Source organism: Loxodonta africana, chromosome 23 (assembly GCF_030014295.1).
Source record: "Loxodonta africana isolate mLoxAfr1 chromosome 23, mLoxAfr1.hap2, whole genome shotgun sequence".
NCBI lineage: Eukaryota > Metazoa > Chordata > Mammalia > Proboscidea > Elephantidae > Loxodonta > Loxodonta africana.
This window is the reverse complement of record NC_087364.1, coordinates 23,258,958-23,283,239: the sequence shown is the minus strand read 5'-3', so window position 1 is coordinate 23,283,239 and position 24,282 is coordinate 23,258,958. Positions and strand designations below refer to the sequence as shown.

Genomic DNA, 24,282 nt, shown 5'->3' with positions numbered 1-24,282 from the left:
CTCCGCGCCCGCCCGCCCGTCCGCCCGCCCGCGGCGAGCACGCCCTGGCCCGCCGCGCCTCCCCACCCAGACCCGCCCGGCCAGGCCCCCGCCCGGCCAGGCCCCCGCCCGGAGTCGGCCCCGCCCGGCCGTCCCCAACCCCGGCCGGCGGCCGAGCCTTCGTCACCCCCCGCCTCCGCCAACTCTCCCGCGCCCGACTACCTTGGTCGTTCGGATGTGCTCCATGCCGAGGAGACGTCTGCCGGCAGCCCGCCTCACGGGCGCCCCAGGAAACGAGAGAAAACCAGCGGCGACAGAGACCAAGACTCCTCAGCCGGCCAGCGCCTCAGCCCGTCAGCCCGCCCCGGCTAACGTCCACTGCGCAGGCGCAGCCGGCGAGCGCCGTCTCCTAGAAACACTTCCGCAAGCCCGGCCGCCACGGAAGGGGCAGGGCGGGGCGGGGCGTTCGCTGAGGCGAGCGCCCACAGCGCCCCCTGCTAGTGGAGGAATGATACGCTTCACCAATCTCGGTCCAAATACCGCCCTCTGGGTTACTGGCTGGGTGCAGCAGTGGGGTTTTGTGCTCCAGCTAGCCGAGGGCGGGAGAGTACCGGGCGAGTCTGGAAAAGGCCTTTTCTCCGCGCGAAAATGGATCATGTTTCCGTAAAGAGTAATTGGAGGGGGAAGGCGAAAATGGATGTCACTGAAGAATATCACTATTCCAGCGGACAGCACTAAATTTAAATAGTTTCTTTCGAGTTCGAGAGGCAATTCTACGAGTAAGAATTTGCTCTAAAGAAATAATCAAATACATTTGTTGCTCTTGTGTGCCCGTGAAGTCTATTTCGACTCATAGTCACCCCACCTGACAGTAGAATCATAGAGTTTCGTAGGCTGTAGTCTTTAAGGGAGCTGACAGGTCTTTCCCCTGCTGAGCCCGCTAGGTAGGTTCAAACCGCCAAGACTTCAGTTACCAGCCTGGCACTTAATTACCTCGCCACCAGGGCTCCTTCGGCTGGTGGATTCGAACTGCTGACCTTTTGGTCAGCAGCAGAGCTCCCAACCACTATGGCACCAGGGCTCTTTAAGCACTTTTAGTGTAGCGTTACTCGTGAGAGGAAAATTTGAAACAAATTCTCCAATACTAGAGAATTAGTTATCTGAATTATGGCATATCTATATTTTTTATACAATGTTAGGAAACCCTGGTGGCGTAGTGGTTAAGTGCTACAGCTGCTAACCAAAGGGTGGGCAGTTTGAATCCGCCAGGCACTCCCTGGAAACTCTACAGGGCAGTTCTACCCTGTCCTATAGGGTCGCTATGAGTCGGAATTGGTTCGATGGCAGTGGACTTGGTTTTTCTTTATACAGTGTTAGCACTAACATCCGTGAAAAATCATACTGTAGAGGGACATTACATAACAAAAATGTTGATGCTGTGTTGTTGTTGTTGTTAGGTGCCGTCGAGTTGGTTCCAACTTATAGCGACCATGTGCACAACAGAACGAAACACTGCCCGGTCCTCCGCCATCATTACGATCGTTGTTATGCTTGAGCTCGTTGTTGCAGTCACTGTGTCAATCCACCTTGTTGAGGGTCTTCCTCTTTTCTACCTACCCTGTACTCTGCCTAGCATGATGTCCTTCTCCAGGGACTGATCCCTCCTGACAACATGTCCAAAGTACGTAAGACGCAGTCTTGCCATCCTTGCCTCTAAGGAGCATTCTGGCCCCACTTCATCCAAGACAGATTTGTTCCTTCTTTTGGCAGTCCGTGGTATATTCAATGTTCTTCACCAACACCACAATTCAAAGGCATCAACTCTTCTTCGGTCTTCCTTATTCATTGTCCAGCTTTCACATGTATATGATGTGATTGAAAATAACCCTGGCTTGAGGGAGGCACACCTTAGTCTTCAAGGTGACATCTTTGCTCTTCAACAGTTTGAAGAGGTCCTTTGCAGCAGATCTGCCCAATGCAATGCGTCTTTTGATTTCTTGACTGCTGCTTCCATGGCTGTTGATTGTGGATCCAAGTAAAATGAAATCCTTGACAACTTCAGTCTTTTCTCCGTTTATCATGATGTTCCTCATTGGTCCAGTTGTGAGGATTTTTGTTTTCTTTATGTTGAGGTGTAATCCATACTGAAGGCTGTCGTCTTTGAGCTTCATTAGTAAGTGCTTCAAGTCCTCTTCACTTTCAGCAAGCAAGGTTGTGTCGTCTGCACAACGCAGGTTGTTAATGAGTCTTCCTCCAATCCTGATGCCCAGTTCTTCATATAGTCCAGCTTCTCGTATTATTTGTTCAACATACAGATTAAATAGGTATGGTGAAAGAATACAACCCTGACGCACACCTTTCCTGACTTTAAACCAATCAGTATCCCCTTGTTCTGCCCGAACAACTGCCTCTTGATCTACATAAAGGTTCCTCATGAGCACAATTAAGTCTTCTGGAATTCCCATTCTTCGCAATGTTATCCATAATTTGCTATGATTCACACAGTTGAATGCCTTTGCATAGTCAACAAAACACAGGTAAACATCCTTCTGGTATTCTCTGCTTTCAGCCAGGATCCATCTGACATCAGCAATGATATCCCCGTTTGCACATCCTCTTCTGAAACCGGCCTGAATTTCTGGCAGTTTCCTGTCAATATACTGCCTCAGCTGTTTTTGAATGATCTTCAGCAAAATTTTGCTTGTGTGTGACATTAATGATATTGTTCTATAATTTCCACGTTCAGTTGGATCACCTTTCTTGGGAATAGGCATAAATATGGATCTCTTCCAGTCAGTTGGCCAGGAAGCTGTCTTCCATATTTCTTGGCATAGATGAGTGAGCAATTCCAGTGCTGCATCTGTTTGTTGAAACATCACAATTGATATTCCATCAACTCCTGGAGCCCTGTTTTTCGGCAATGCCTTCAGAGCAGCTTGGACGTCTTCCTTCAGTACCATCGGTTCCTGGTCGTATGCCACCTCTCGAAATGGTTGAAAATCGACTAATTCTTTTTGGTTTAATAACTGTGTATTCCTTCCATCTTGTTTGGATGCTTCCTGCATCGTTTAATATTTTCCACATGGAATCCTTCACTATTGCAACTCGAGGCTTGAATTTTTTCTTCAGTTCTTTCAGCTTGAAAAACGTCGAGCGTGTTCTTCCCTTTTGGTTTTCCGTCTCCAGCTCTTCGCACATGTCATTATAATACTTTACTTTGTCTTCTCGAGACGCCCTTTGAAATCTTCTATTCAGTTCTTTTACCTCATCAATTCTTTCTTTTGCTTTAGCTGCAGAATGCTCAAGAGCAAGTTTCAGAGTCTCCTCTGACATCCATCTTGGTCTTTTCTTTCTTTCCTGTCTTTTCAATGACCTCTTGCTTTCTTCATGGATGATGTCCTTGATGTCATTCCACAACTCATCTGGTCTTCGGTCACTAGTGTTCAATGCATCAAATCTATTCTTGAGATGGTCTCTAAATTCAGGTGGGATATACTCAAGGTCATATTTTGGCTCTTGTGGACTTGCTCTGATTTTCTTCAATTTCAGCTTGAACTTGCATATGAGCAATTGATGGTCTGTTCCACAGTCGGTCCCTGGCCTTGTTCTGACTGATGATATTGAGCTTTTCCATTGTCTCTTTCCACAGATGTAGTCAATTTGATTTCTGTGTGTTCCATCTGGTGAGGTCCATGTGTATAATCGCCATTTATGTTGGTGAAAGAAGGTATTTGCAATGAATAAGTCATTGGTCTTGCAAAATTCTATTATTCCATCTCCAGCATTGTTTCTATCACCAAGGCCATATTTTCCAACTACTGATCCTTCTTCTTGGTTTCCAACTTTTGCATTCCAATCACCAGTGATTATCAATGCATCTTGATTGCATGTTCGATCAATTTCAGACTGAAGCAGCTGATAAAAATCTTCTATTTCTTCATCTTTGGCCCTATTGGTTGGTTCGTAAATTTGAATAATAGTCATGTTAACTGGTCTTCCTTGTAGGTGTATGGATGTTATCCTATCACTGACAGCACTGTACTTCAGGATAGATCTTGAAATGTTCTTTTTGATGATGAATGCAACACCATTCCTCTTCGAGTTGTCATTCCCAGCATAGTAGACTATATGATTGTCCAATTCAGAACGGCCAATGCCAGTCCATTTCAGCTCACTAATGCCTAGGATATCGATGTTTATGCGTTCCGTTTCATTTTTCATGATTTCCAATTTTCCTAGATTCATACTGCGTACATTCAAGGTTCCGATTATTAATGGATGTTTGCAGCTGTTTCTTCTCATTTTGAATTGTGCCCCTACGTGTCTGTCAGTTTGTCGTACTGTGGGGGCTTGTGTGTTGCTGTGATGCTGGAAGCTCTGCCACTGGTGTTCAGACACCAGCAGGGTCACGCAAGGAGGACAGGTTTCAGCTGAGCTTCCAGACTAAGACAGACTAGGAAGAAGGACCTGGCAGTCTACTTCTGAAAAGGCTTAGCCAGTGAAAACCTTATGAATAGCAGCAGAGCACTGTCTGATATAGTGCTGGAAGATGAGCCCCCCAGGTCGTTGGAAGGCACTCAAAAGATGACTGGGGAAGAGATGCCTCCTCAAAGTAGAGTTGACCTTAATGATGTGGATGTAGTAAAGCTTTCGGGACCTTCATTTACTGATGTGGCACAACTCAAAATGAGAAGAAACAGCTGTTGATGCTTGTATTACTGAGTAAAAAGACAAAACAAAAACACCAGCTACACAACAGTAAGTGCAATGTCGTGTTTTGTAATTTTTATTTCTGTAAACAAAAAGTTAACATTTTTAAGTGGTAGGATTATAGGTGATTTTTTAAATTCCTCTGTGTCCGTGGTTCTCAATCTGGAACAATTTTGCCTCCCGGGGGGACAGCTGTGTGAGGGGTAGAGGGTGCTACTGGACTCTAGAACTCTCAGCTCAACATGTCAGTAGCGCGGTGGTTGAGAATCCTGTTTTCGAATGTTCTTTACTGAGCGGTTTCACTTTTGTAATTAGGGAATGTTGGTTTTAAAAGTCAAAGAAGGAAATTCTTATATCTTTCTTACTGTGTCTGTTCCAGAGTCCTCTCTGATTTTCCTTTATAGTTAAATATTTTATTTCACTTTGCCTACAGTTCATTCATTCATTTTATACAAATGATCTTCTTTTTGTGTTTGTTTTGAGACAAATTGCCAAAGCACTGGAGATGCTTGATAGATACTGCATTCTGTGTCATGGAATTGCTTCCTCTTGTGAGGTACATATGTAATAAGAATTAGATTGCGCCAACTGGAAACTGGTCTTGGTACGGCATCACGCCTCAGAAGAAACACAAATACTGCTAAAAGGGAGTTTCCTATGAGCAGACCCATACTAAAGAACATCCTAGAAGTATATTTCAAGACAAGGGACGTAATCACAGATGGAAGACCTACGATACAAAAGAAATTAAGATTTTTTTAAGTTGCGCTTTAGGTGCAAGTTTACAGAGCAAATTAGTTTCTTTTTAAAAAATACACATATTGTTTTTTGGTATTGGTTGCCAACACTGTGATGTGTCAACACTCTCACCTTCTCAGCCTTGGGTTCCCCATTTCCATACGTCCAGCTTTCCTGTCCCCTCCCCCCCGCCCCCGGCCTTCTCCTCCTCAACACTGGGCTGGTGTGCACATTCAATCTCGTATACATGGTTAAACTACATGTGTTATTGTTTGTTTTATAGGCTTGTCTAATCTTTGGCTGAAGGGTGAACCTCAGGAGTGACTTCAGTACTGAGTTAAAAAGGTGTTCAGGGGCCACACTCTCAGGGTTTCTCTAGTCTCTGTCAGACCAGTAAGCCTGGTCTTTGGTGTATGTAAGAGTTAGAATTTTGTTCCACAGTTTTCTCCAGCTCTGTCCAAGATCCCCTAGTGTGATTCCTGTCAGAGCAGTGATAGGCTAGCACCGTCTTGTTGTACTGGACTCAGTCTGGGAGGCTGTGGTAGTTGTGGTCTATTAGTCCTTTGGACTAATCTTTCCCTTGTGTCTTTGGTTTCCTTCACTCTCCCTTGCTCTGGATGGGGTGGTATCAGCAGCCATATCATAGATGGCTGCTCCCAAGCTTTTAAGACCCCAGATGCTACTCACCACAGTTGGATGTAGAACATTTCCTTTATAAACTATGTTATGCCAGTTGAGCTACATGTTCCCCAAGACCACGGTCCCCATGCCCAACCCAGTAATTCGGTCATCAGGGAGTCTGAAAGTGTCTATGAATCTTCTATGACTTTGCCTTGGTCAGGTTGTGCTAACTTCCCCAGTATTGTGTAATGTCTTACCCTTCACCAAAGTTAGCACTTATCTATTGTCTAGTGTTTTTCCCTCCCCTCCCTTGTAACCATCAAAGATTGTTCTGTGTGTAAATCTTTTCATGAGTTTTTATAATAAAGGTCTCATACAATAGTTGTCCTTTTGTGAATGACTTATTTCACTCAGCATAATGCCCTCCAGATTCATCCGTGTTGTGAGATGTTTTGCTGCTCCATCATTGTTCTTTACCATTGCATAGTATTACATTGTTTGTATGTACCATAATTTGTTTATCCATTCATCTGTTAATGGGCACTTGTTTCCATCTTTTTGCTATTGTGAATAACGCTGCAATGAACAGGGGTGTGCGTATGTCTATTCATATGATGGCACTTATTTCTCTAGGATATATTCCTAGGAGTGGGATTGCTGGATCATATGGTGTTTCTATTTCTAGCTTTTTAAGGAAGCTTCATGTTCTTTTCCAGAGTGGTTGTACCATTTTGCATTCCCACCAGCACTGCATACGAGTTTCAGTCTCTCCGCAGCCTCTCCAACATTTGTTATTTTATGTTTTTTTGATCCGTGCCAATAATGTCAGGGTGAGATGGTGTTTCATTGTAGTTTTGATTTTCATTTCTCTAATGTCTAGTAATCGAAAGCATTTCCTCATGTGTCTGTTAGCCGCCTAAATGTCTTCTTTGGTGAAGTGTCTGTTCATATCCTTTGCCCAATGTCATGGATTGAATTATGTCCCCCGAAAAATGTGTGTATCAATTTGGCTAGGCCCTGATGCCCAACATTGTGTGTTTTTCCTATGTGTTGTAAATCCTGCCTCTATGATGTTAATGAGGGAGGATGGGCAGCAGTTGTGTTAGTGAAACAGGACTCAACCTACAAGATTGGATTGTGTCTTGAGGCAGCCTCTTGAGATATAAAAGATATAAAAGAAAGAAGCAAACAGAGAGACAGGGGACTTTATATCACCAGGAAAGAGGTGCTGGGAGCACAGTGTGTCCTTTGGACCCATGGTCCTTGTTCAGAGAAGCTCCTAGTCTGGGGGAAGATTGATGAGAAAGCCAAGAGAGAGAGAAAGCCTTCCCCTGGAGCTGATACCCTGAATTTAGAATTTTAGCCTACTTTACTGTGAGAAAGTACACTTCTTTTTGTTAAAGCCATCCCCTTGTGATACTTCTGTTATAGTAGCACTACATAACTAGAAAACCCGTTTCTTAATTGGATTATTTGTCTCTTTGTTGTAGAAGTGTTGGATTTTCCTATATATTTTAGAAATTAAACCTTTGTCAGATATGTCATAGCCAATTTTTTTTCCCAGTCTGTAGGTTCTCTTTTTCGTCTTTTGGTGAAGTCTTTTGATGAGCATGTTTAATTTTTAGACGATCCCAGTTATCTAGCTTATCTTTAAGATTTGTAAAAATGCATATAAATAAGTAAATGTAAGCAAACATTGACTGTAAAACAATAGTAATAAAGTTTTGTGAGGTTAAAAAAAGAATTCAAATATCTGAATCAGGAGTAAGCAAGATACAGTGTTCTAGAATCCCCGTATTTTCCTGGAAAAGAGTGTTGGTTAGTTTGAGCCTCTAACAAGTTATGTTTATATGTTTTAATTTCTATGGTTAAGTGCTAAAATAATGTTGTTGTTGTTAGGTGCCGCCAAGTCAGTTCCGACTCATAGCTACCCTACATACAACCGAAGGAAAAACTGTACCATCCTCACGTTGTTGCTGTGTTTGAGCCCATTATTACAGCTGCTCTGTCAATCCAGCTTGTTGAGGGTCTTCCTCTTTTTCACTGACCCTCTGCTTTACCAAGCATGATGTCCTTCTCCAGGGACTGGGCCTTCCTGATAACATGACTCCAGCTGTACAAGACAGACTTGTTTGTTCTTCTAGCAGCCCATGGTATAGTCAATATTCTTCACCAACAGTATAATGCAAGGGCATTAATTTTTCTTTGGTCTTCCCTATTCATTGTCCAGCTTTTGCATGCATATGAGGCTATTGAAAACACCACGGCTTGGGTCAGGCACACCTTATTCCCAAAGTGACATCTTTGCTTTTCAGCACTTTAAAGAGGTCTTTTTCAGCAGATTTGCCCAATGCAATACATTGTTTGATTTCTTGACTGCTGTTTCCATGGGTGTTGATTGTGAATCCAAGTAAAATGAAATCCTTGACAACTTCAATCTTTTCTCTGTTTATCATGATGTGGCTTATTGATCCAGTTGTGAGGATTTTTATTTTCTTTATGTTGAGTGTAATCTATACTGAAGGCTTGATCTTCATCAGTAAATGCTTTCTGTACTCCTCACTTTCAGCAAGCAAGGTTGTGTCATCTGCATATTGCAGATTGTTAATGGGTCTTCCTCCAATCCTGATCACGTGTTGTTCTTCATAAAGTCCAGCTTCCCATTTCCATGCTGCATTCTTTGGCAGGAGGTCATTATGCACAGCCCACACCCAAGGAGCAGAGAGTTATGCTTCTACTACTTGAGAGTGGAGTTTCTACAAAAATTATTTGGAATTCTGCAAGGGAGATTTGTTTATTCTCTCCCATTTATGTATTTATCCACTTATTTATACCAGTGTAGACTCATAGTGATTTTCTTTATACTTTAGGTTATAGTCCAACATTTCTTTATTTCTTGCTCAAATTGTTCCAACTTTGATCTTGGGAGCTCTTTCTGTTGGCTTCTGTGCCTTTTGACATAGCCCCATCCATCCGGGTAGGAGGTAGGAGGTGGGGAACACTTCCTAAACTTCTGGCTCTGCAAGATGCTCCGGGCTTATCTTGCATCTTTCCTGCTCCAGTCCTAGGAACAGCCATTGTCTAAGGAGCCCAGGTTCCTTTCAGTGGAGAATGATATTAGAAACCAAAATCTGGGTGCTGGATGTGCTCATTGCTACTGGAATGTTGTTGCTTCTAGGCCTAGAGCTCTTTTTTTTAAAAAAAAAAAAACATAAATTTTCTTCGTTTACGGCACCCTGTTCTTATTTTGTGGATGTAAGATCTTCTCATCTCTCTAAGCGTACAATAGTTTTTATTGTTTCTTTCGTTTCCTAAGTTATATTTATTTTCTCTAGGTTCCATCTAAGGAGACTTGGTGGCAAAACGGATAAGTGCTCAGCTGCTAACTAAAATGTTAACAGTTCACACCCACCCAGCAGCTCCACAGGAAAGATCTGACAATCTGCTTCTGTAAAGATTAACCTGTTGATGTCCAGTCAATTCTGACTCATGGCCACCCTATAGGACAGAGTAGAACTGCCCCATAGGGTTTCCAAGGGGTGGCTGGTGGATTTGAACTGCTAACCTTTTGGATAGCAGTCTGAGCTCTTAGGCACTGTGCCACCAGGGCTCCTCCATAATGATTTCATCCCAGCAAATGCTATGGATTACAGTTCTACTCTGATATACATGGGGTTACTATGATTCGGACTCCACTCGACAGCACCCAGCAACAACACGTTCCATTTAGATTGGTTTTGTTCTCTCACTTTCCCATCAGAAGTTTTTCTCTAAGAGCTGCAGGAAGAGAACATGCTGATCTTCAGTCCAGTCTGCTTTCAACTTCTGCTTCTTTTGGTAAATGATTAAATTGGAATTCTGAAAATCATCCATCTAACTAACCCTAAATAGTGAACTTCACTATAGAACAACAGAGTGGGGACTTGGCAGTTTTTCTGGGATCCCCAAGGCAGTATTTGAATGTCTTGTGCCTGTGAGCAGGAACAAGGAGCTTTGGAACCAGCCCTTATGTCAGCAGCAGTACGAGAGCCTGAACAGAAGCCCCAGTTGGGCACCATATATGGTCCAAATGATCTGGGCCAAATGGCAGTGCTTCTCTGTCGCTAGCTCTTCCCCTGGTGATCACTGCAAAACACAAAGAGCCCCATTTCCCTTGTCACTCCAAGGGGGTAGGGCTTACTGAAGTGAAATAAAGAGATGTTAGAAAGGAGCAGAGGTCCATTCATTGGGATTTGTTTTATTACGAATGTTTATAAAGCACATGATCCAGTTTAAGCAGATTGTATGTGCACCACTGTTTCTGAATCTTAGCCTTCCCTTAAAACCTTCGTTTGCAATAAACCTCAGATTAAATATTCCCTGCTGTCCTGATCACCTCTTTTATGCAAAGAGGGCACTTGAAATAGTTACACTTAATATGGTAGAAGAGTTCACTGTGACTTGCAACTAATCAAAAGAATATCAGCAGCCAAGGATAGATCTGTTCTTTAGGGTTAACTAGACCAATGAATATCAGAATACCAACTTAATCATTTACCATGAGAAACACAGGCATGTTTAAAGCAAAGTGGCTTGAGGATTAGTGTGTTGTCTTCCCGTAAAGCTATAAGGCAAGTTGCAATTAAGATGTTTGCTTAGTTAGCATGAATTCAGAGCAAGGGAAATTAGCTAGTTGACATGTGAGGCCATTGTCATTCAGCCAAGATCTTTTTTATTTTTTATTATTTTTTTTAAATTGTACTTTAGATGAAGGTTTATAGAACAAACTAGCTTCTCATTAAACAGCACACATATTGTTTTATGACATTGGTTAACAACCCCACGACATGTCAACACTCTTCTTGACCTTGGGTTCCCTATTACCAACTTTCCTGTCCCTTCTTGCCCTCTAGTCTTTGTCCCTGGGCTGTTGTGCCCCTTTAGTCTCATTTTGTTTCATGGGCCTGTGTAATCTTTGGCTGAAGGGTAAACCTTGTCACTGACTCCAGTACTGAGTTAAAAGGGTGTCCAGGGGCCATAGACTCAGGGTTTCTCCAGTCTCTATCAGGCCGGTAAGTCTGGTCTTTTTTCGTAAGTTAGAATTTTGTTCTACATTTTTCTCTGGCTCTGTCCAGGACCCTCTATTGTGATCACTGTCAGAACAGTCACTGGTGGTAGCCAGGCACCATCTAGTTGCACTGGACTCAGTCTGGTGGAACAGCCAAGATCTTGATGTATTTGTATACACTATTGAAATGTACCAACAGCAAAGACAAATTTCTCTGTCTGGGCTTCATTGCTGATCAACCCATCTTCCAAGAGCTTCTTCTTTCTTCAGATATTCCACTCAGTCAATTAAGTTCCTGTCCACCCATGGTCTAGACACCATGCTGTCTTTTAAAGGAGACTCAACACATCTGTGCTTTGAATCATTTTCATTTTGATGCATGTCATTATAATTTTCTTCAGTGTCCACGTTCTTGGGGACACCTAGACGTTTGCCGTATAGGTACCCACAAAAAACAACTTGAATTCATTAAGTGATGGTTATTGATGAATTTAATAAAAAATCATTTTCTTAATTGGCCCTGAGTTTAAATTAAAGATGGAGTGTTTTGTTTTGTTTTGCATCAAAAAGTAGCAAGTACACAAAAAATCAAGTAAACAATCATGGTGGTTCGAAATAATGAGGAATCAGTTTCTCCTCTCCCTATGATTAGTGTTTATTCTTAGACTATTAAAAAAAATAAGTTCCCTTTTAGAAGTGATGTCTGATACTATGATTGTCATATGAGAAAACATTTCACATTTAAAAAAGCAAATGTTGATATTTTTATGATTATGTGTATTGTTTACCAGCTAATGGAATGGTATAAAAGTAATCATACTTTCTAATCTTGGTGCTTCTTAAATAAGCATAAATCATTTAAAAAAGCTAGACTATTTCACTTCATTACATTTCTCAGTATTTTATGCTAGAATGTGAAGGCATATGATCAGAACTAGCTCGGGAATCAAAGATACCTGAATTCAGATCTCATTTCTGCCATCTACTATCTGTGTGACATTAGTCAAATTACTTAATTTATCTATAAAAAGTGATACTTACAGTTATCTACCCCACTGAGTTATTTTTAAAAGGCTCGTTGCCTTCACCTCCAGCTCATGGCGACCCTATCGACAGAGTAGAACTGCCCCATAGAGTTTCCAAGGAGCGCCTGGTGGATTTCAACTGCCGACCTTTTGGTTAGCAGATGTAGCTCTTAACCACTATGACACCAGGGTTTTCTTGAGTTATTTGCAGGGGATTAAAAGAAATAATGAATGAAAATAGTTAGCACAGGTCAATAAATGCTCAGTGAAGAATAGTTGTGTGTGTGCATGTGTGCGTGAAACAGAAGGAATCCTCGGACCCTCAGAAATGTCCGGATACCTGCTGACCCTCATTCCAGTTCTTCAGCCGTGAGTTCAGAGATGCATTTGGATCAAGCTGTATTCACTAGGAAGATGGAAGTGAAGGATGAAGCGTTAGCTCGTCTTTAGGAGCTGGATACCATATTCAACTGATCATATTTTGTACTCTATAGCTCTGACATTGAGGAGGTTCACCCAGCCCAGCAAAGTGTACCTACCTGGGTTAGCCCACAGGCAGGACTGCCTCAGCCTTACACTAGGCTGGAGGGAGATAGAGTATTTTGTTTCCAGGAGGTCAATGTGATCCTCACTCTATCAGAATTTTAGGGTTTGGAAGTTTGCTGCTCATTCTGTCTTAAAGAAGGTTACATCAGTACATCTTAGTGATTTATCTGTATGGTATCTGTGCCTGATCTTTCCGTTCATTTGAACCTGCTGTTGACATTCGTCAATACAGTGGTTGGTTGCGCTCTATTTTGTGTAATCCCTGTACTGAATACGTGGTTCTGTTCCACCACAGCCTTCTTCAAGCCTGCGTTGTTAGTTCTTCCCACCTCACGAGGAGCTGAGTAGATCTACAGCAGTACCGGTCACTCTTGGGTTTAACGACAATCTAATTCTTAGGAATCAAAGAATCCAGTCCAATATAAATCAAAATTTGACCCCTATCCAATTAAAAGATTCTACCCTTCTCCTCTATCTCCCAGGTTTGGTACCAGTGGGGATGGGAGTGGGGACAGGGGTGGGAGAAATCTGTTTTGACCATCTAGTTCCTCTCCTCCTCCCTACTTGCCTGCTAGCTCATGTTTTGGCTCCCTGAGGATCACGTCTTACCTGACTAGTGCTGACATCACAGCTCTTTGTGTGGCAGGTGCCTTTTCCTTTTCCCCAACCTCTAGGACATCCCACCAGAACTTCTTAATTCCCCCTCCAGTTCGTTTCTTACAAGCAGGCTCCTGCCTAGTTTATGATATACCTGAGGCCTGAATATCCTTTTCTAGATTCCCTAGAAACTTCTCAGTGTCTATACAGTAACACTCTTTCAACGCCTCCCCCTCATATACACACACTTACGCTTGAACTACTTTGGGGGAGCTTATTCCTTGCAATCAAAAGAGCCCTAATTAAGTTATGGGAAAACTGATCAGACCAAAAGGAATTGGACAGACTTGAGGGAAATTTTATCCGTGCTGTGGAAAAGACTTATGGATGTACTCCTTCTCCAGTACAGCATACTGTCTAGCAGCCAGAACACGTGCATTTAACAAGTACAGTGACCTATTTCCTTAAAAAAACTGAGATAAATGCAGATACTTTCTTTGTCCTTGCTGCCTCTTTTTTTTTGGAGACTAGATGCTGATCATTGTTCTTCTGCTAGCTGTTTCAAGACAGTTATTTAGATAACAGGTTATTGTTGTTGCTGTTTTTATTGCTATATTCCAGTACTGTAGATATTCTGGAAACTTCCATCCATCTTGGATATTGCCTAGGTTTCCTCTGTAACACATGTAAAATTTGTCTTTGAGGATGGATTCCTACTAAAGATGGTATACTAAATTTAGCTATGAATAGCAGAGACTGAACTATAATGGCCTAAACAAAATAGAAGCTTATTTTTCAGAGAAGTCTGAAGATAGGTAGTCCAGAGTTGACACAGTAGCTCTATGGTATCATCAGGGACCTAAGCTCATACTATTTTTTGCTGCACCCTCCTTAGCATATAGCTTCTATTCTTAAGGTCCCTCAGGTCCAAAATGGCTACTGGAGATCCTGCCATTGTGTTTAAGTTCCAGGCAGCAGGAAGGATGAAGGGGGGAGGGCGAAAAGGATATATACCAGCTATCTGTCCACCTCTAACTGGTTCATCCTGGAAGTCTCACATCATGTAAACCATTAACATTGAATCAGCCATGTCTTCCTGTAAGGAGATTTCAATACATAGTCATTTATCTGGTTAGTGAATCACCTTGAACGAAATTGAGATTTCAGGGAAGAAGGAAAGCATAAGTATCAGTGGCAACTAGATAGCTACATTCATTTATTTTATGTTATTTTATTAGTAGACTTTAGTTCAAGTACATTTTCCCCCATTTAAATAAATTATATTCACAGACTGCCAGATTATTAATTTATAATGAGTTTTGATCTTCCCTGTCTGTCCACAGCTGTACATAATGTCTTTCTTGCCATCTCACAAGAATTTTCTGCTGGTATGAATAAAAACAAAACAAAACACCGAAAACCCATTGCCATCAAGTCAATCCAAACTCATGGTAACCCCATGTGTTACAGAGTAGAAGTGCTCCACAGGGTTTTCTTTTTTTAATTGTGCTTTAAGTGAAAGTTTACAAATCAAGTCAGTCTCTCATACAAAAATTTACATACACTTTGCTATATACTCCTAGCTGCTCTTCCCCTAATGAGACAGCACACTCCTTCTCTCCACTCTGTATTCCCCATGTCCATTCAGCCAGCTCCTGTCCCCCTCTGCCTTCTCATCTCCTCTCCAGACAGGAGCTGCCCACATAGTCTCATGTGTCTACTTGATTCAAGAAGCTCATTCCTTACTAGTATCATTTTCTGCCTTGCACTCCAGTCCAATCCCTGTCTGAAGAGTTGGCTTCGGAAATGGTTCCTGTATTGGGCTAACAGAAGGTATGGGGACCATGACCTTCGGGGTCCCTCTAGTCTCAGTCAGACCAGTAAGTCTGGTCTTTTAACAAGAATTTGAGATCCACATCCCACTGTCCTCTTGCTCCTTCAGAGATTCTCTATTGTGTTTCCTGTCAGGCCAGTCATCTGTGGTAGCCGGGTACCATCTAATTCTGGTCTTGGGCTGATGTAGTTTCTGGTTTATGTTGTCCTTTCTGTCTCTTGGGCTCATCTTTACCTTGTCTTTGTTCTTTATTCTCCTTTCCTCCAGGTGGGTTGAGACCAATTGATGCATCTTAGATGACCTCTTGCTAGTGTTTAACCCCAGTCACCGCTCACCAAAGTGGGATGCAGAACATTTTCTCAAACATTTTGTTATTCCAATTGACTTAGATGTCCCCTGAAACCATGATCCCTATACCCCTCACCCTACTACTCTGGACTTTGAATCCTTCGGTTGCATTCAGGAAACTGCTTTTGGTTTAGTTCACTAGTGGTGATCTGTCCTGTACTGTGTGTTGTCTTTCACTTCATCTAAAATAGTTCTTGTCTACTATATATTTAGTGAATACCCTCTCTTTCCCTCCCCACCCTCATAAAAATCAAAGAATATTTTCTTCGGTGTTCAAACTTTTTCTTGAGTTCTTATAATAGTGGTCTCATACAATATTTGTCCTTTTGCAACTGATTTCACTCAGCATAACGTCTTCTAGATTCCTCCATGTTATCAGATGTTTCACGGCTTCATTGTTGTTCTTAATCATTGCCTGATATTCTGTTATGTGAATATACCATAATTTATTTATCCATTCATCCGTCGATGCGCACCTTGGTTGCTTCCATTATTTGCTATTGTAAACAGTGCTGCAATGAGCATGGGTGTGCATATATCTGTTCCTGTGAGGGCTCTTATTTCTTTAGGATATATTCCAAGGAGTAGGATTGCTGGACCTATGGTAGTTCTATTTCCAGCTTTTTAAAAAAATTGCCAAATCAATTTCCAAAGTGGTTGTACCATTTTATATTCCCACCAGTAGTGCATAAGTGTTCCAGTCTCCCCACAACCTCTCTAACATTTATTATTTTGTGTTTTTTGGATTAGTGCTGGCCTTGTTGGGGTAAGATGGTACCTCATTGTAGTTTTAATTTGCATTTCTCTAATGGCTAATGATTGTGAGCATTTCCTCGTGTATCTGTTAGCTGGTCGAATGTCTTCTTTGATGAAATGCCTGTTCATATTCTTTGCCCATTTTTTAATTGGGTTTTTTTTTTTTTGTCTTTTTGTTGTTGAGTTTTTGCAGTATCATCCAGATTTTAGAGATCAGATGCTGATCAGAACTGTCATAGCCAAAAACATTTTCCCAGTCTGTAGGTAATCTTTTTACTTTTTTGGTGAAGTCTTTGGATGGGCATAAGTCTTTGATTTTTAGGAGCTCCCAGTTATCTAGTTTCTCTTCTGGTGTCTGTGCATTGTTGGTAATGTTTTGTATACTGTTTATGACATGTATTAGGGCTCCTAGCATTGTCCCAATTTTTTTCCATGATCTTTATCATTTTAGTTTTTATATTTAGGTCTTTGATCCATTTTGAGTTAGTTTTTGTGCATGGTGTGAGGTATGGATCTTGTTTCATTTTTTTTTGCAAATGGATATCCAGTTATGTGAGCACCATTTGCTAAAGAGACTGTCTTTTCCCAATTTAACAGACTTGGGATCTTTGTCAAATATCGGCTACTCATATGTGGATAGATTTATGTCTGGATTCTCAATTCTGTTCCATTGGTCTAAGTATCTGTTGTTGTACCAGTAAAAGGCTGTTTTGACTACTATGGCAGTGTAATAGGTTCTAAAATCAGGTAGTGTGAGGCCTCCCACTTTGTTCTTCTTTTTCAGTAATGCTTTACTTATCTGGGGCTTCTTTCCCTTCCATAGGAAGTTGGTGATCTGTTTCTCCATCTCAATAAAAAATGTCATTGGTATTTGGATCAGGGTTGCATTGTATCTATAGATTGCTTTTAGTAGAATAGACATTTTTACAATGTTGAGTCTTCCTATCCACGAGCAAGGTATGTTTTTCCACTTACTTAGGTCTCTTTTGGTTTCCTGCAGTAGTGTCTTCTAGATTACCTTGTACAGGTCTTTTATGTCTCTGGTTAGATTTATTCCTAAGTATTTTATCTTCTTGGGGGCTTTTGTAAATGGTATTGATTTGGTGACTTCCTCTTCAATGTTCTTTTTGTTGGTGCAGAGGAATCCAACTGATTTTTGTATGTTTATCTTGTATCCTGATACTCTACTGAACTCTTCTATTAGTTTCAGTAGTTTTCTTGAGGATTCTTTAGGGTTTTCTGTGTATAAGATCATGTCATCTGCAAACAGAGATACTTTTACTTCTTTGCCAATTTGGATGCCCTTTATTTCTTTATCTAGCCTAATTGCTCTGGCTAGGACCGCCAGCATAATGTTGAATAAGAGTGGTGATAAAGGGCATCCTTGTCTGGTTCCCCTTCTCAAGAGGAATGCTTTTAGACTCTCACATTTAGGGTGATGTTGGCTGTTTGCTTTGTATAAATGCCCTTTATTATGTCGAAGAATTTTCCTTCTATTCTTATTTTGCTGAGGGTTTTTTTTTTTTTTATCATGAATGTGTGTTGGACTTTGTCAAATGGCTTTTCTATATCAATTGATAAGATTATGTGGTTCTTGTCTTTTGTTTTATTTATATGGTGGATTACATTGATTGTTTTTTTTTCTAACGTTGAACCGTCCCTGCATGCTTGGTATGAATCCCACTTGGTCATGGTGAATTATTTTTTTTGATATGTTGTTGAATTCTATTGGCTAGAATTTTGTTGAGGATTTTTGCATCTAAGTTCATGAGAGATACAGGTCTGTAATTTTCCTTTTTTTGTGGTGTCTTTACCTGGTTTTGGTATCAGAGAATGAGTTTGGGAGTGTCCCATCCTTTTCTATGCTCTGAAGTACCTTTAGCAGTAGCGGTGTTACGTCTTCGCTGAAAGTTTGGTAGAATTCTCCAATGAAGCCGTCAGGGCCAGGGCTTTTTGTTGTTGTTGTTGTTGGGAGTTTTTAAATTACCTTTTTGATCTTTTTTTGTTATGGGTTTATTTAGTCATTCTACCTCTGTCAGTTTAGGTAGGTAATTTGTTTCTAGAAATTTGTCCATTTCTTCTAGGTTTTCAAGTTTGTTAAAGCACAATTTTTTGTAGTAAGCTGATATGATTCTTTTAATTGCAGTTGGTTCTGTCGTGACATCGCCCATCTTATTTCTTATTCCGGTTATTTGCACCATCTTCTGTTTTTCTTTTGTCAGTCTGACCAGTGGTTTATCGATTTTGCTAATCTTTTCAAAGAACCAGCTTTTGGTCTTGTTAACTCTTTCAATTGTTTTTCTGTTCTCTATTTCCTTTAATTCTGCTCTAATTTTTATTATTTTCTTTCTTCTGGTGCCTGAGGGTTCCTTTTGTTGCATTCTATTTGTTCAAGTTGTAGGGATAATTCTTTGATATTGGCTCTTCTTTGTTTTGGCTGTGTGCATTTATTGATATAAATTGACCTCTGAGGATTGCTTTAGCTCTGTCCCAAAGATTCTGAAAGGAAGCGCTTTCATTCTCATTTGATTCTATGAATTTCTTTATTCGGTCCTTAATTTCAGTCATTTTTGATCAAGGTTTTGTTTAGTTTCCATGTGGTTGATTTCTTTTCCCTGCTTTTCCTGTTATCGATTTCTACTTTTATGGCTTTATGGTCAGAGAAGATGCTTTGTAACATTTCGATGTCTTGAATTCTGTTAAGGCTTGCTTTATGACCTAATATGCAGTCTATTCGAGAGAATGTTCCATGTGCATTGGAAAAGAAAGTATACTTGTCTGCTGTTGGGTGGAGTGTTCTGTATATGTCTAAGAGGTCAAGTTGGTTTATTGTGGCATTTAGATCTTCCATGTCTTTATTGAGCTTCTTTCCGGATGTTCTGTCCTTTGCTGAAAGTGCTGTGTTGAAGTCTCCCACTATTATTGTGAAGCTATCTATCTCACTTTTCAATGCTGTTAGAGTTTGTTTCATGGATCTTGAAGCCCTGTCTTTGGGTGCGTAAATATTTAATATGGTAATATCCTCCTGGTATATTGTCCCTTTAATCATTACATAGTGTCCTTCCTTATCCTTTGTGGTGGGTTTAACTTTAAAGTCTATTTTGTCAGAAATATGGTATTTCCACTCCAGTTCTTTTTTGATTGTTGTTTGCTTGATATAATTTTTTCAATCCTTTGAGTTTTAGTTTGTTTGTGTCTCCATGTCTAAAGTGTGTCTCTTATAGGCAGCATATAGATGGATCGTGTTTGTTTTAATCCATTCTGCCACTCTCTGTCTTTTTATTGGTGTGTTTAGTCCATTTACATTCAGCATAATTATGGATAAGTATGAGTTTGGTGCTGTCATTTTGATGTTTTTTTTCATGTGTTGTTGACAGTTTCTTTTTTCCACGTAATTTTTTGTGCTGGCTAGTTTTTCTTTATAAATTGTCTTTTTCTGTTTCTCATTATTGATTTTGTTTTTACTGAGTCTTTACGTTTTTCTTGTATTTTATTTTGATGTGTATCATTTTTAGTTTCTTTCGTGGTTGCCTTATTATTTACCCCTATTTTTCTAAGTCTAAACCAAACTTTTATCTCTCTATATCACCTTGACTTCCTCTCCATATGAAAGATCTATGACTACATTTTTTAGTCCCTCATTATTGATTTAATGTTGTCATCTTTTACAAAATGGTGTCTGTTTCCCCATTTTGTGTGTTTTTTTTATCTTGATTTATTTTTGTTATTTTCTTACCTGGGTTGATATCTGGTTTCTCTGTCTTGTGTTTTAGTCTTGGGTTGTTACCTGATATTATTGATTTTCTAGCCAGATGACTTCCTTTTGTATTTTTTATAGCTTTGGTTTGCTTTTTGCAAATTCCCTAAACTTCTGTTTATCTGGAAATGCCCTAATTTTGCCTTCTTATTTGAGAGGCAGTTTTTCTGGGTATATGTTTCTCGGCTGGCAATTTTTTTCCTTCAATGCCTTGTATAAGTCATCTCATTGTCTTCTTGCCTGCATAGTTTCTGCTGAATAGTTTGAGTTTGTTCTTTTTTTTTTCTTTTTTTATAACTTTTATTAAGCTTCAAGTGAACGTTTACAAATCCAATCAGTCTGTCACATATAAGTTTACATACATCTCACTCCCTACTCCCACTTGCTCTCCCCCTCTTGAGTCAGCCCTTTCAGTCTCTCCTTTCTTCACAATTTTGCCAGCTTCCCTCTCTCTCTATCCTCCCATCCCCCCTCCAGACAAGAGTTGCCAACACAATCTCAAGTGTCCACCTGATATAATTAGCTCACTCTTCATCAGCGTCTCTCTCCCACCCGCTGACCAGTCCCTTTCATTTCTGATGAGTTGCCTTCAGGGATGGTTCCTGTCCTGTGTCAACAGAAGGTCTGGGGAGCATGGCCGCCGGGATTCCTCCAGTCTCAGTCAGACCATTAAGTTTGGTCTTTTTATGAGAATTTGGGGTCTGTATCCCACTGATCTCCTGCTCCCTCAGGGGTCCTCTGTTGTGCTCCCTGTCAGGGCAGTCATCAATTGTGGCCGGGCACCAACTAGTTCTTCTGGTCTCAGGATGATGTAGGTCTCTGGTTCATGTGGCCCTTTCTGTCTCTTGGGCTCTTAGTTGTCGTGTGGTCTTGGTGTTCTTCATTTTCCTTTGCTCCAGGTGGGTTGAGACCAATTGCTGCATCTTAGATGGCCGCTTGTTAGCATTTAAGACCCCAGACGCCACATTTCAAAGTGGGATGCAGAATGATTTCATAATAGAATTATTTTGCCAATTGACTTAGAAGTCCCCGCAAACCATGTTCCCCAGACCCCCGCGCTTGCTCTGCTGACCTTTGAAGCATTCATTTTATCCCGGAAACTGCTTTTGGTCCAGTCCAATTGAGCTGACCTTCCATGTATTGAGTGTTGTCTTTCCCTTCACCTAAAGCAGTTCTTATCTACTGATTAATCAATAAAAAACCCTCTCCCACCCTCCCTCCCTCCACCCCTCGTAACCACAAAAGTATGTGTTCTTCTCAGGTTTACTATTGCTCAAGATCTTATAATAGTGGTCTTATACAATATTTGTCCTTTTGCCTCTGACTAATTTCACTCAGCATAATGCCTTCCAGGTTCCTCCATGTTATGAAATGTTTCAGAGATTCGTCACTGTTCTTTATCGATGCATAGTATTCCATTGTGTGAATATACCACAATTTATTTACCCATTCATCCGTTGACGGACACCTTGGTTGCTTCCAACTTTTTGCTATTGTAAACAGAGCTGCAATAAACATGGGTGTGCATATATCTGTTTGTATGAAGGCTCTTGTATCTCTAGGGTATATTCCCAGGAGTGGGATTTCTGGGTTGTATGGTAGTTCTATTTCTAACTGTTTAAGATAACGCCAGATAGATTTCCAAAGTGGTTGTACCATTTTACATTCCCACCAGCAGTGTATGAGAGTTCCAATCTCTCCGCAGCCTCTCCAACATTTATTATTTTGTGTTTTTTGGATTAATGCCAGCCTTGCTGGTGTGAGATGGAATCTCATCGTAGTTTTAATTTGCATTTCTCTAATGGCTAATGATCGAGAGCATTTTCTCATGTATCTGTTGGCTGCCTGAATATCTTCTTTAGTGAAATGTGTGTTCATATCCTTTGCCCACTTCTTGATTGGGTTGTTTGTCTTTTTGTGGTTGAGTTTTGACAGAATCATGTAGATTTTAGAGATCAGGCGCTGGTCGGAGATGTCATAGCTGAAAATTCTTTCCCAATCTGTAGGTGGTCTTTTTACTCTTTTGGAGAAGTCTTTAGATGAGCATAGGTGTTTGATTTTTAGGAGCTCCCAGTTATCGGGTTTCTCTTCATCATTTTTGGTAATGTTTTGTATTCTGTTTATGCCTTGTATTAGGGCTCCTAGGGTTGTCCCAATTTTTTCTTCCATGATCTTTATCGTTTTAGTCTTTATGTTTAGGTCTTTGATCCACTTGGAGTTAGTTTTTGTGCATGGTGTGAGGTGTGGGTCCTGTTTCATTTTTTTGCAAATGGATATCCAGTTATGCCAGCACCATTTGTTAAAAAGGCTATCTTTTCCCCAGTTAATTGACACTGGTCCTTTGTCAAATATCAGCTGCTCATACGTGGATGGATCTATGTCTGGGTTCTCAATTCTGTTCCATTGGTCTATGTGTCTGTTGTTGTACCAATACCAGGCTGTTTTGACTACTGTGGCTGTATAATAGGTTCTGAAGTAAGGTAAGGTGAGGCCTCCCACTTTCTTCTTCTTTTTCAGTAGTGCTTTGCTTATCCGGGGCTTCTTTCCCTTCCATATGAAATTGGTGATTTGTTTCTCTATCCCCTCAAAATATGACATTGGAATTTGGATCGGAAGTGCGTTAAATGTATAGATGGCTTTTGGTAGAATAGACATTTTTACTATGTTAAGTCTTTCTATCCATGAGCAGGGTATGTTTTTCCACTTAAGTATGTCCTTTTGAATTTCTTGTAGTAGAGCTTTGTAGTTTTCTTTGTATAGGTCTTTTATATCCTTGGTAAGATTTATTCCTAAGTATCTTATCTTCTTGGGGGCTACTGTGAATGGTATTTATTTGGTTATTTCCTCTTCGGTGTTCTTTTTGTTGATGTAGAGGAATCCAAGTGATTTTTGTATGTTTATTTTATAACCTGAGACTCTGCCAAACTCTTCTATTAGTTTCAGTAGTTTTCTGGAGGATTCCTTAGGGTTTTCTGTGTATATAATCATGTCATCTGCAAATAGTGATAACTTTACTTCTTCCTTGCCAATCCGGATACCTTTTATTTCTTTGTCTAGCCTAATTGCCCTGGCTAAGACTTCCAACACGATGTTGAATAAGAGCGGGGATAAAGGGCATCCTTGTCTGGTTCCCGTTCTCAAGGGAAATGCTTTCAGGTTCTCTCCATTTAGAGTGATATTGGCTGTTGGCTTTGCATAGATGCCCTTTATTATGTTGAGGAATTTTCCTTCAATTCCTATTTTGGTAAGAGTTTTTATCATGAATGGGTGTTGGACTTTGTCAAATGCCTTTTCTGCATCAATTGATAAGATCATGTGGTCTTTGTCTTTTGTTTTATTTATGTGATGGATTACATTAATTGTTTTTCTGATATTAAACCAGCCTTGCATACCTGGTATAAATCCCACTTGATCAGGGTGAATTATTTTTTTGATGTGTTGTTGGATTCTTTTGGCTAGAATTTTGTTCAGGATTTTTGCATCAATATTCATCAGGGATATAGGTCTATAATTTTCTTTTTTTGTAATGTCTTTACCTGGTTTTGGTATCAGGGAGATGGTGGCTTCATAGAATGAGTTGGGTAGTATTCCGTCATTTTCTATGCTTTGGAATCCCTTTAGTAGTAGTGGTGTTAACTCTTCTCTGAAAGTTTGGTAGAACTCTGCAGTGAAGCCATCCGGGCCAGGGCTTTTTTTTGTTGGGAGTTTTTTGATTACCGTTTCAATCTCTTTTTTTGTTATGGGTCTATGTAGTTGTTCTACTTCTGAATGTGTTAGTTTAGGTAGGTAGTGTTTTTCCAGGAATTCATCCATTTCTTCTAGGTTTTCAAATTTGTTAGAGTACAATTTTTCGTAGTAATCTGAAATGATTCTTTTAATTTCATTTGGTTCTGTTGTGATGTGGTCCTTCTCGTTTCTTATTCGGGTTATTTGTTTCCTTTCCTGTATTTCTTTAGTCAGTCTGGCCAATGGTTTATCAATTTTGTTAATTTTTTCCAAGAACCAGCTTTTGGCTTTGTTAATTCTTTCAATTATTTTTCTGTTCTCTAATTCATTTAGTTCAGCTCTAATTTTTATTATTTGTTTTCTTCTGGTGCCTGATGGATTCTTTTGTTGCTCACTTTCTATTTGTTCAAGTTGTAGGGACAGTTTTCTGATTTTGGCTCTTTCTTCTTTTTGTATGTGTGCATTTATCAATATAAATTGGCCTCTGAGCACTGCTTTTGCTGTGTCCCAGAGGTTTTGATAGGAAGTATTTTCATTCTCGTTGCTTTCTATGAATTTCCTTATTCCCTCCTTGATGTCTTCTATAACCCAGTCTTTT

The 24,282-nt window shown here is 40.4% G+C and overlaps 1 protein-coding gene across 2 annotated transcripts in view; it reads right to left on the bottom strand.

Moving 5' to 3' along the window:
- Positions 1-353, bottom strand: part of MTMR6 (myotubularin related protein 6) — a 62,639-nt gene extending 62,286 nt beyond the window's left edge. For both annotated transcript variants that reach the window (XM_064275338.1, XM_003414007.4), the window contains exon 1: positions 202-353. In XM_064275338.1, coding sequence (XP_064131408.1) covers positions 202-225 — 24 coding nt within the window. In that variant the 5' untranslated portion in view covers positions 226-353. The remainder of the gene's footprint in view (positions 1-201) is intronic.
- Positions 354-24,282: the final 23,929 nt, after the last annotated feature.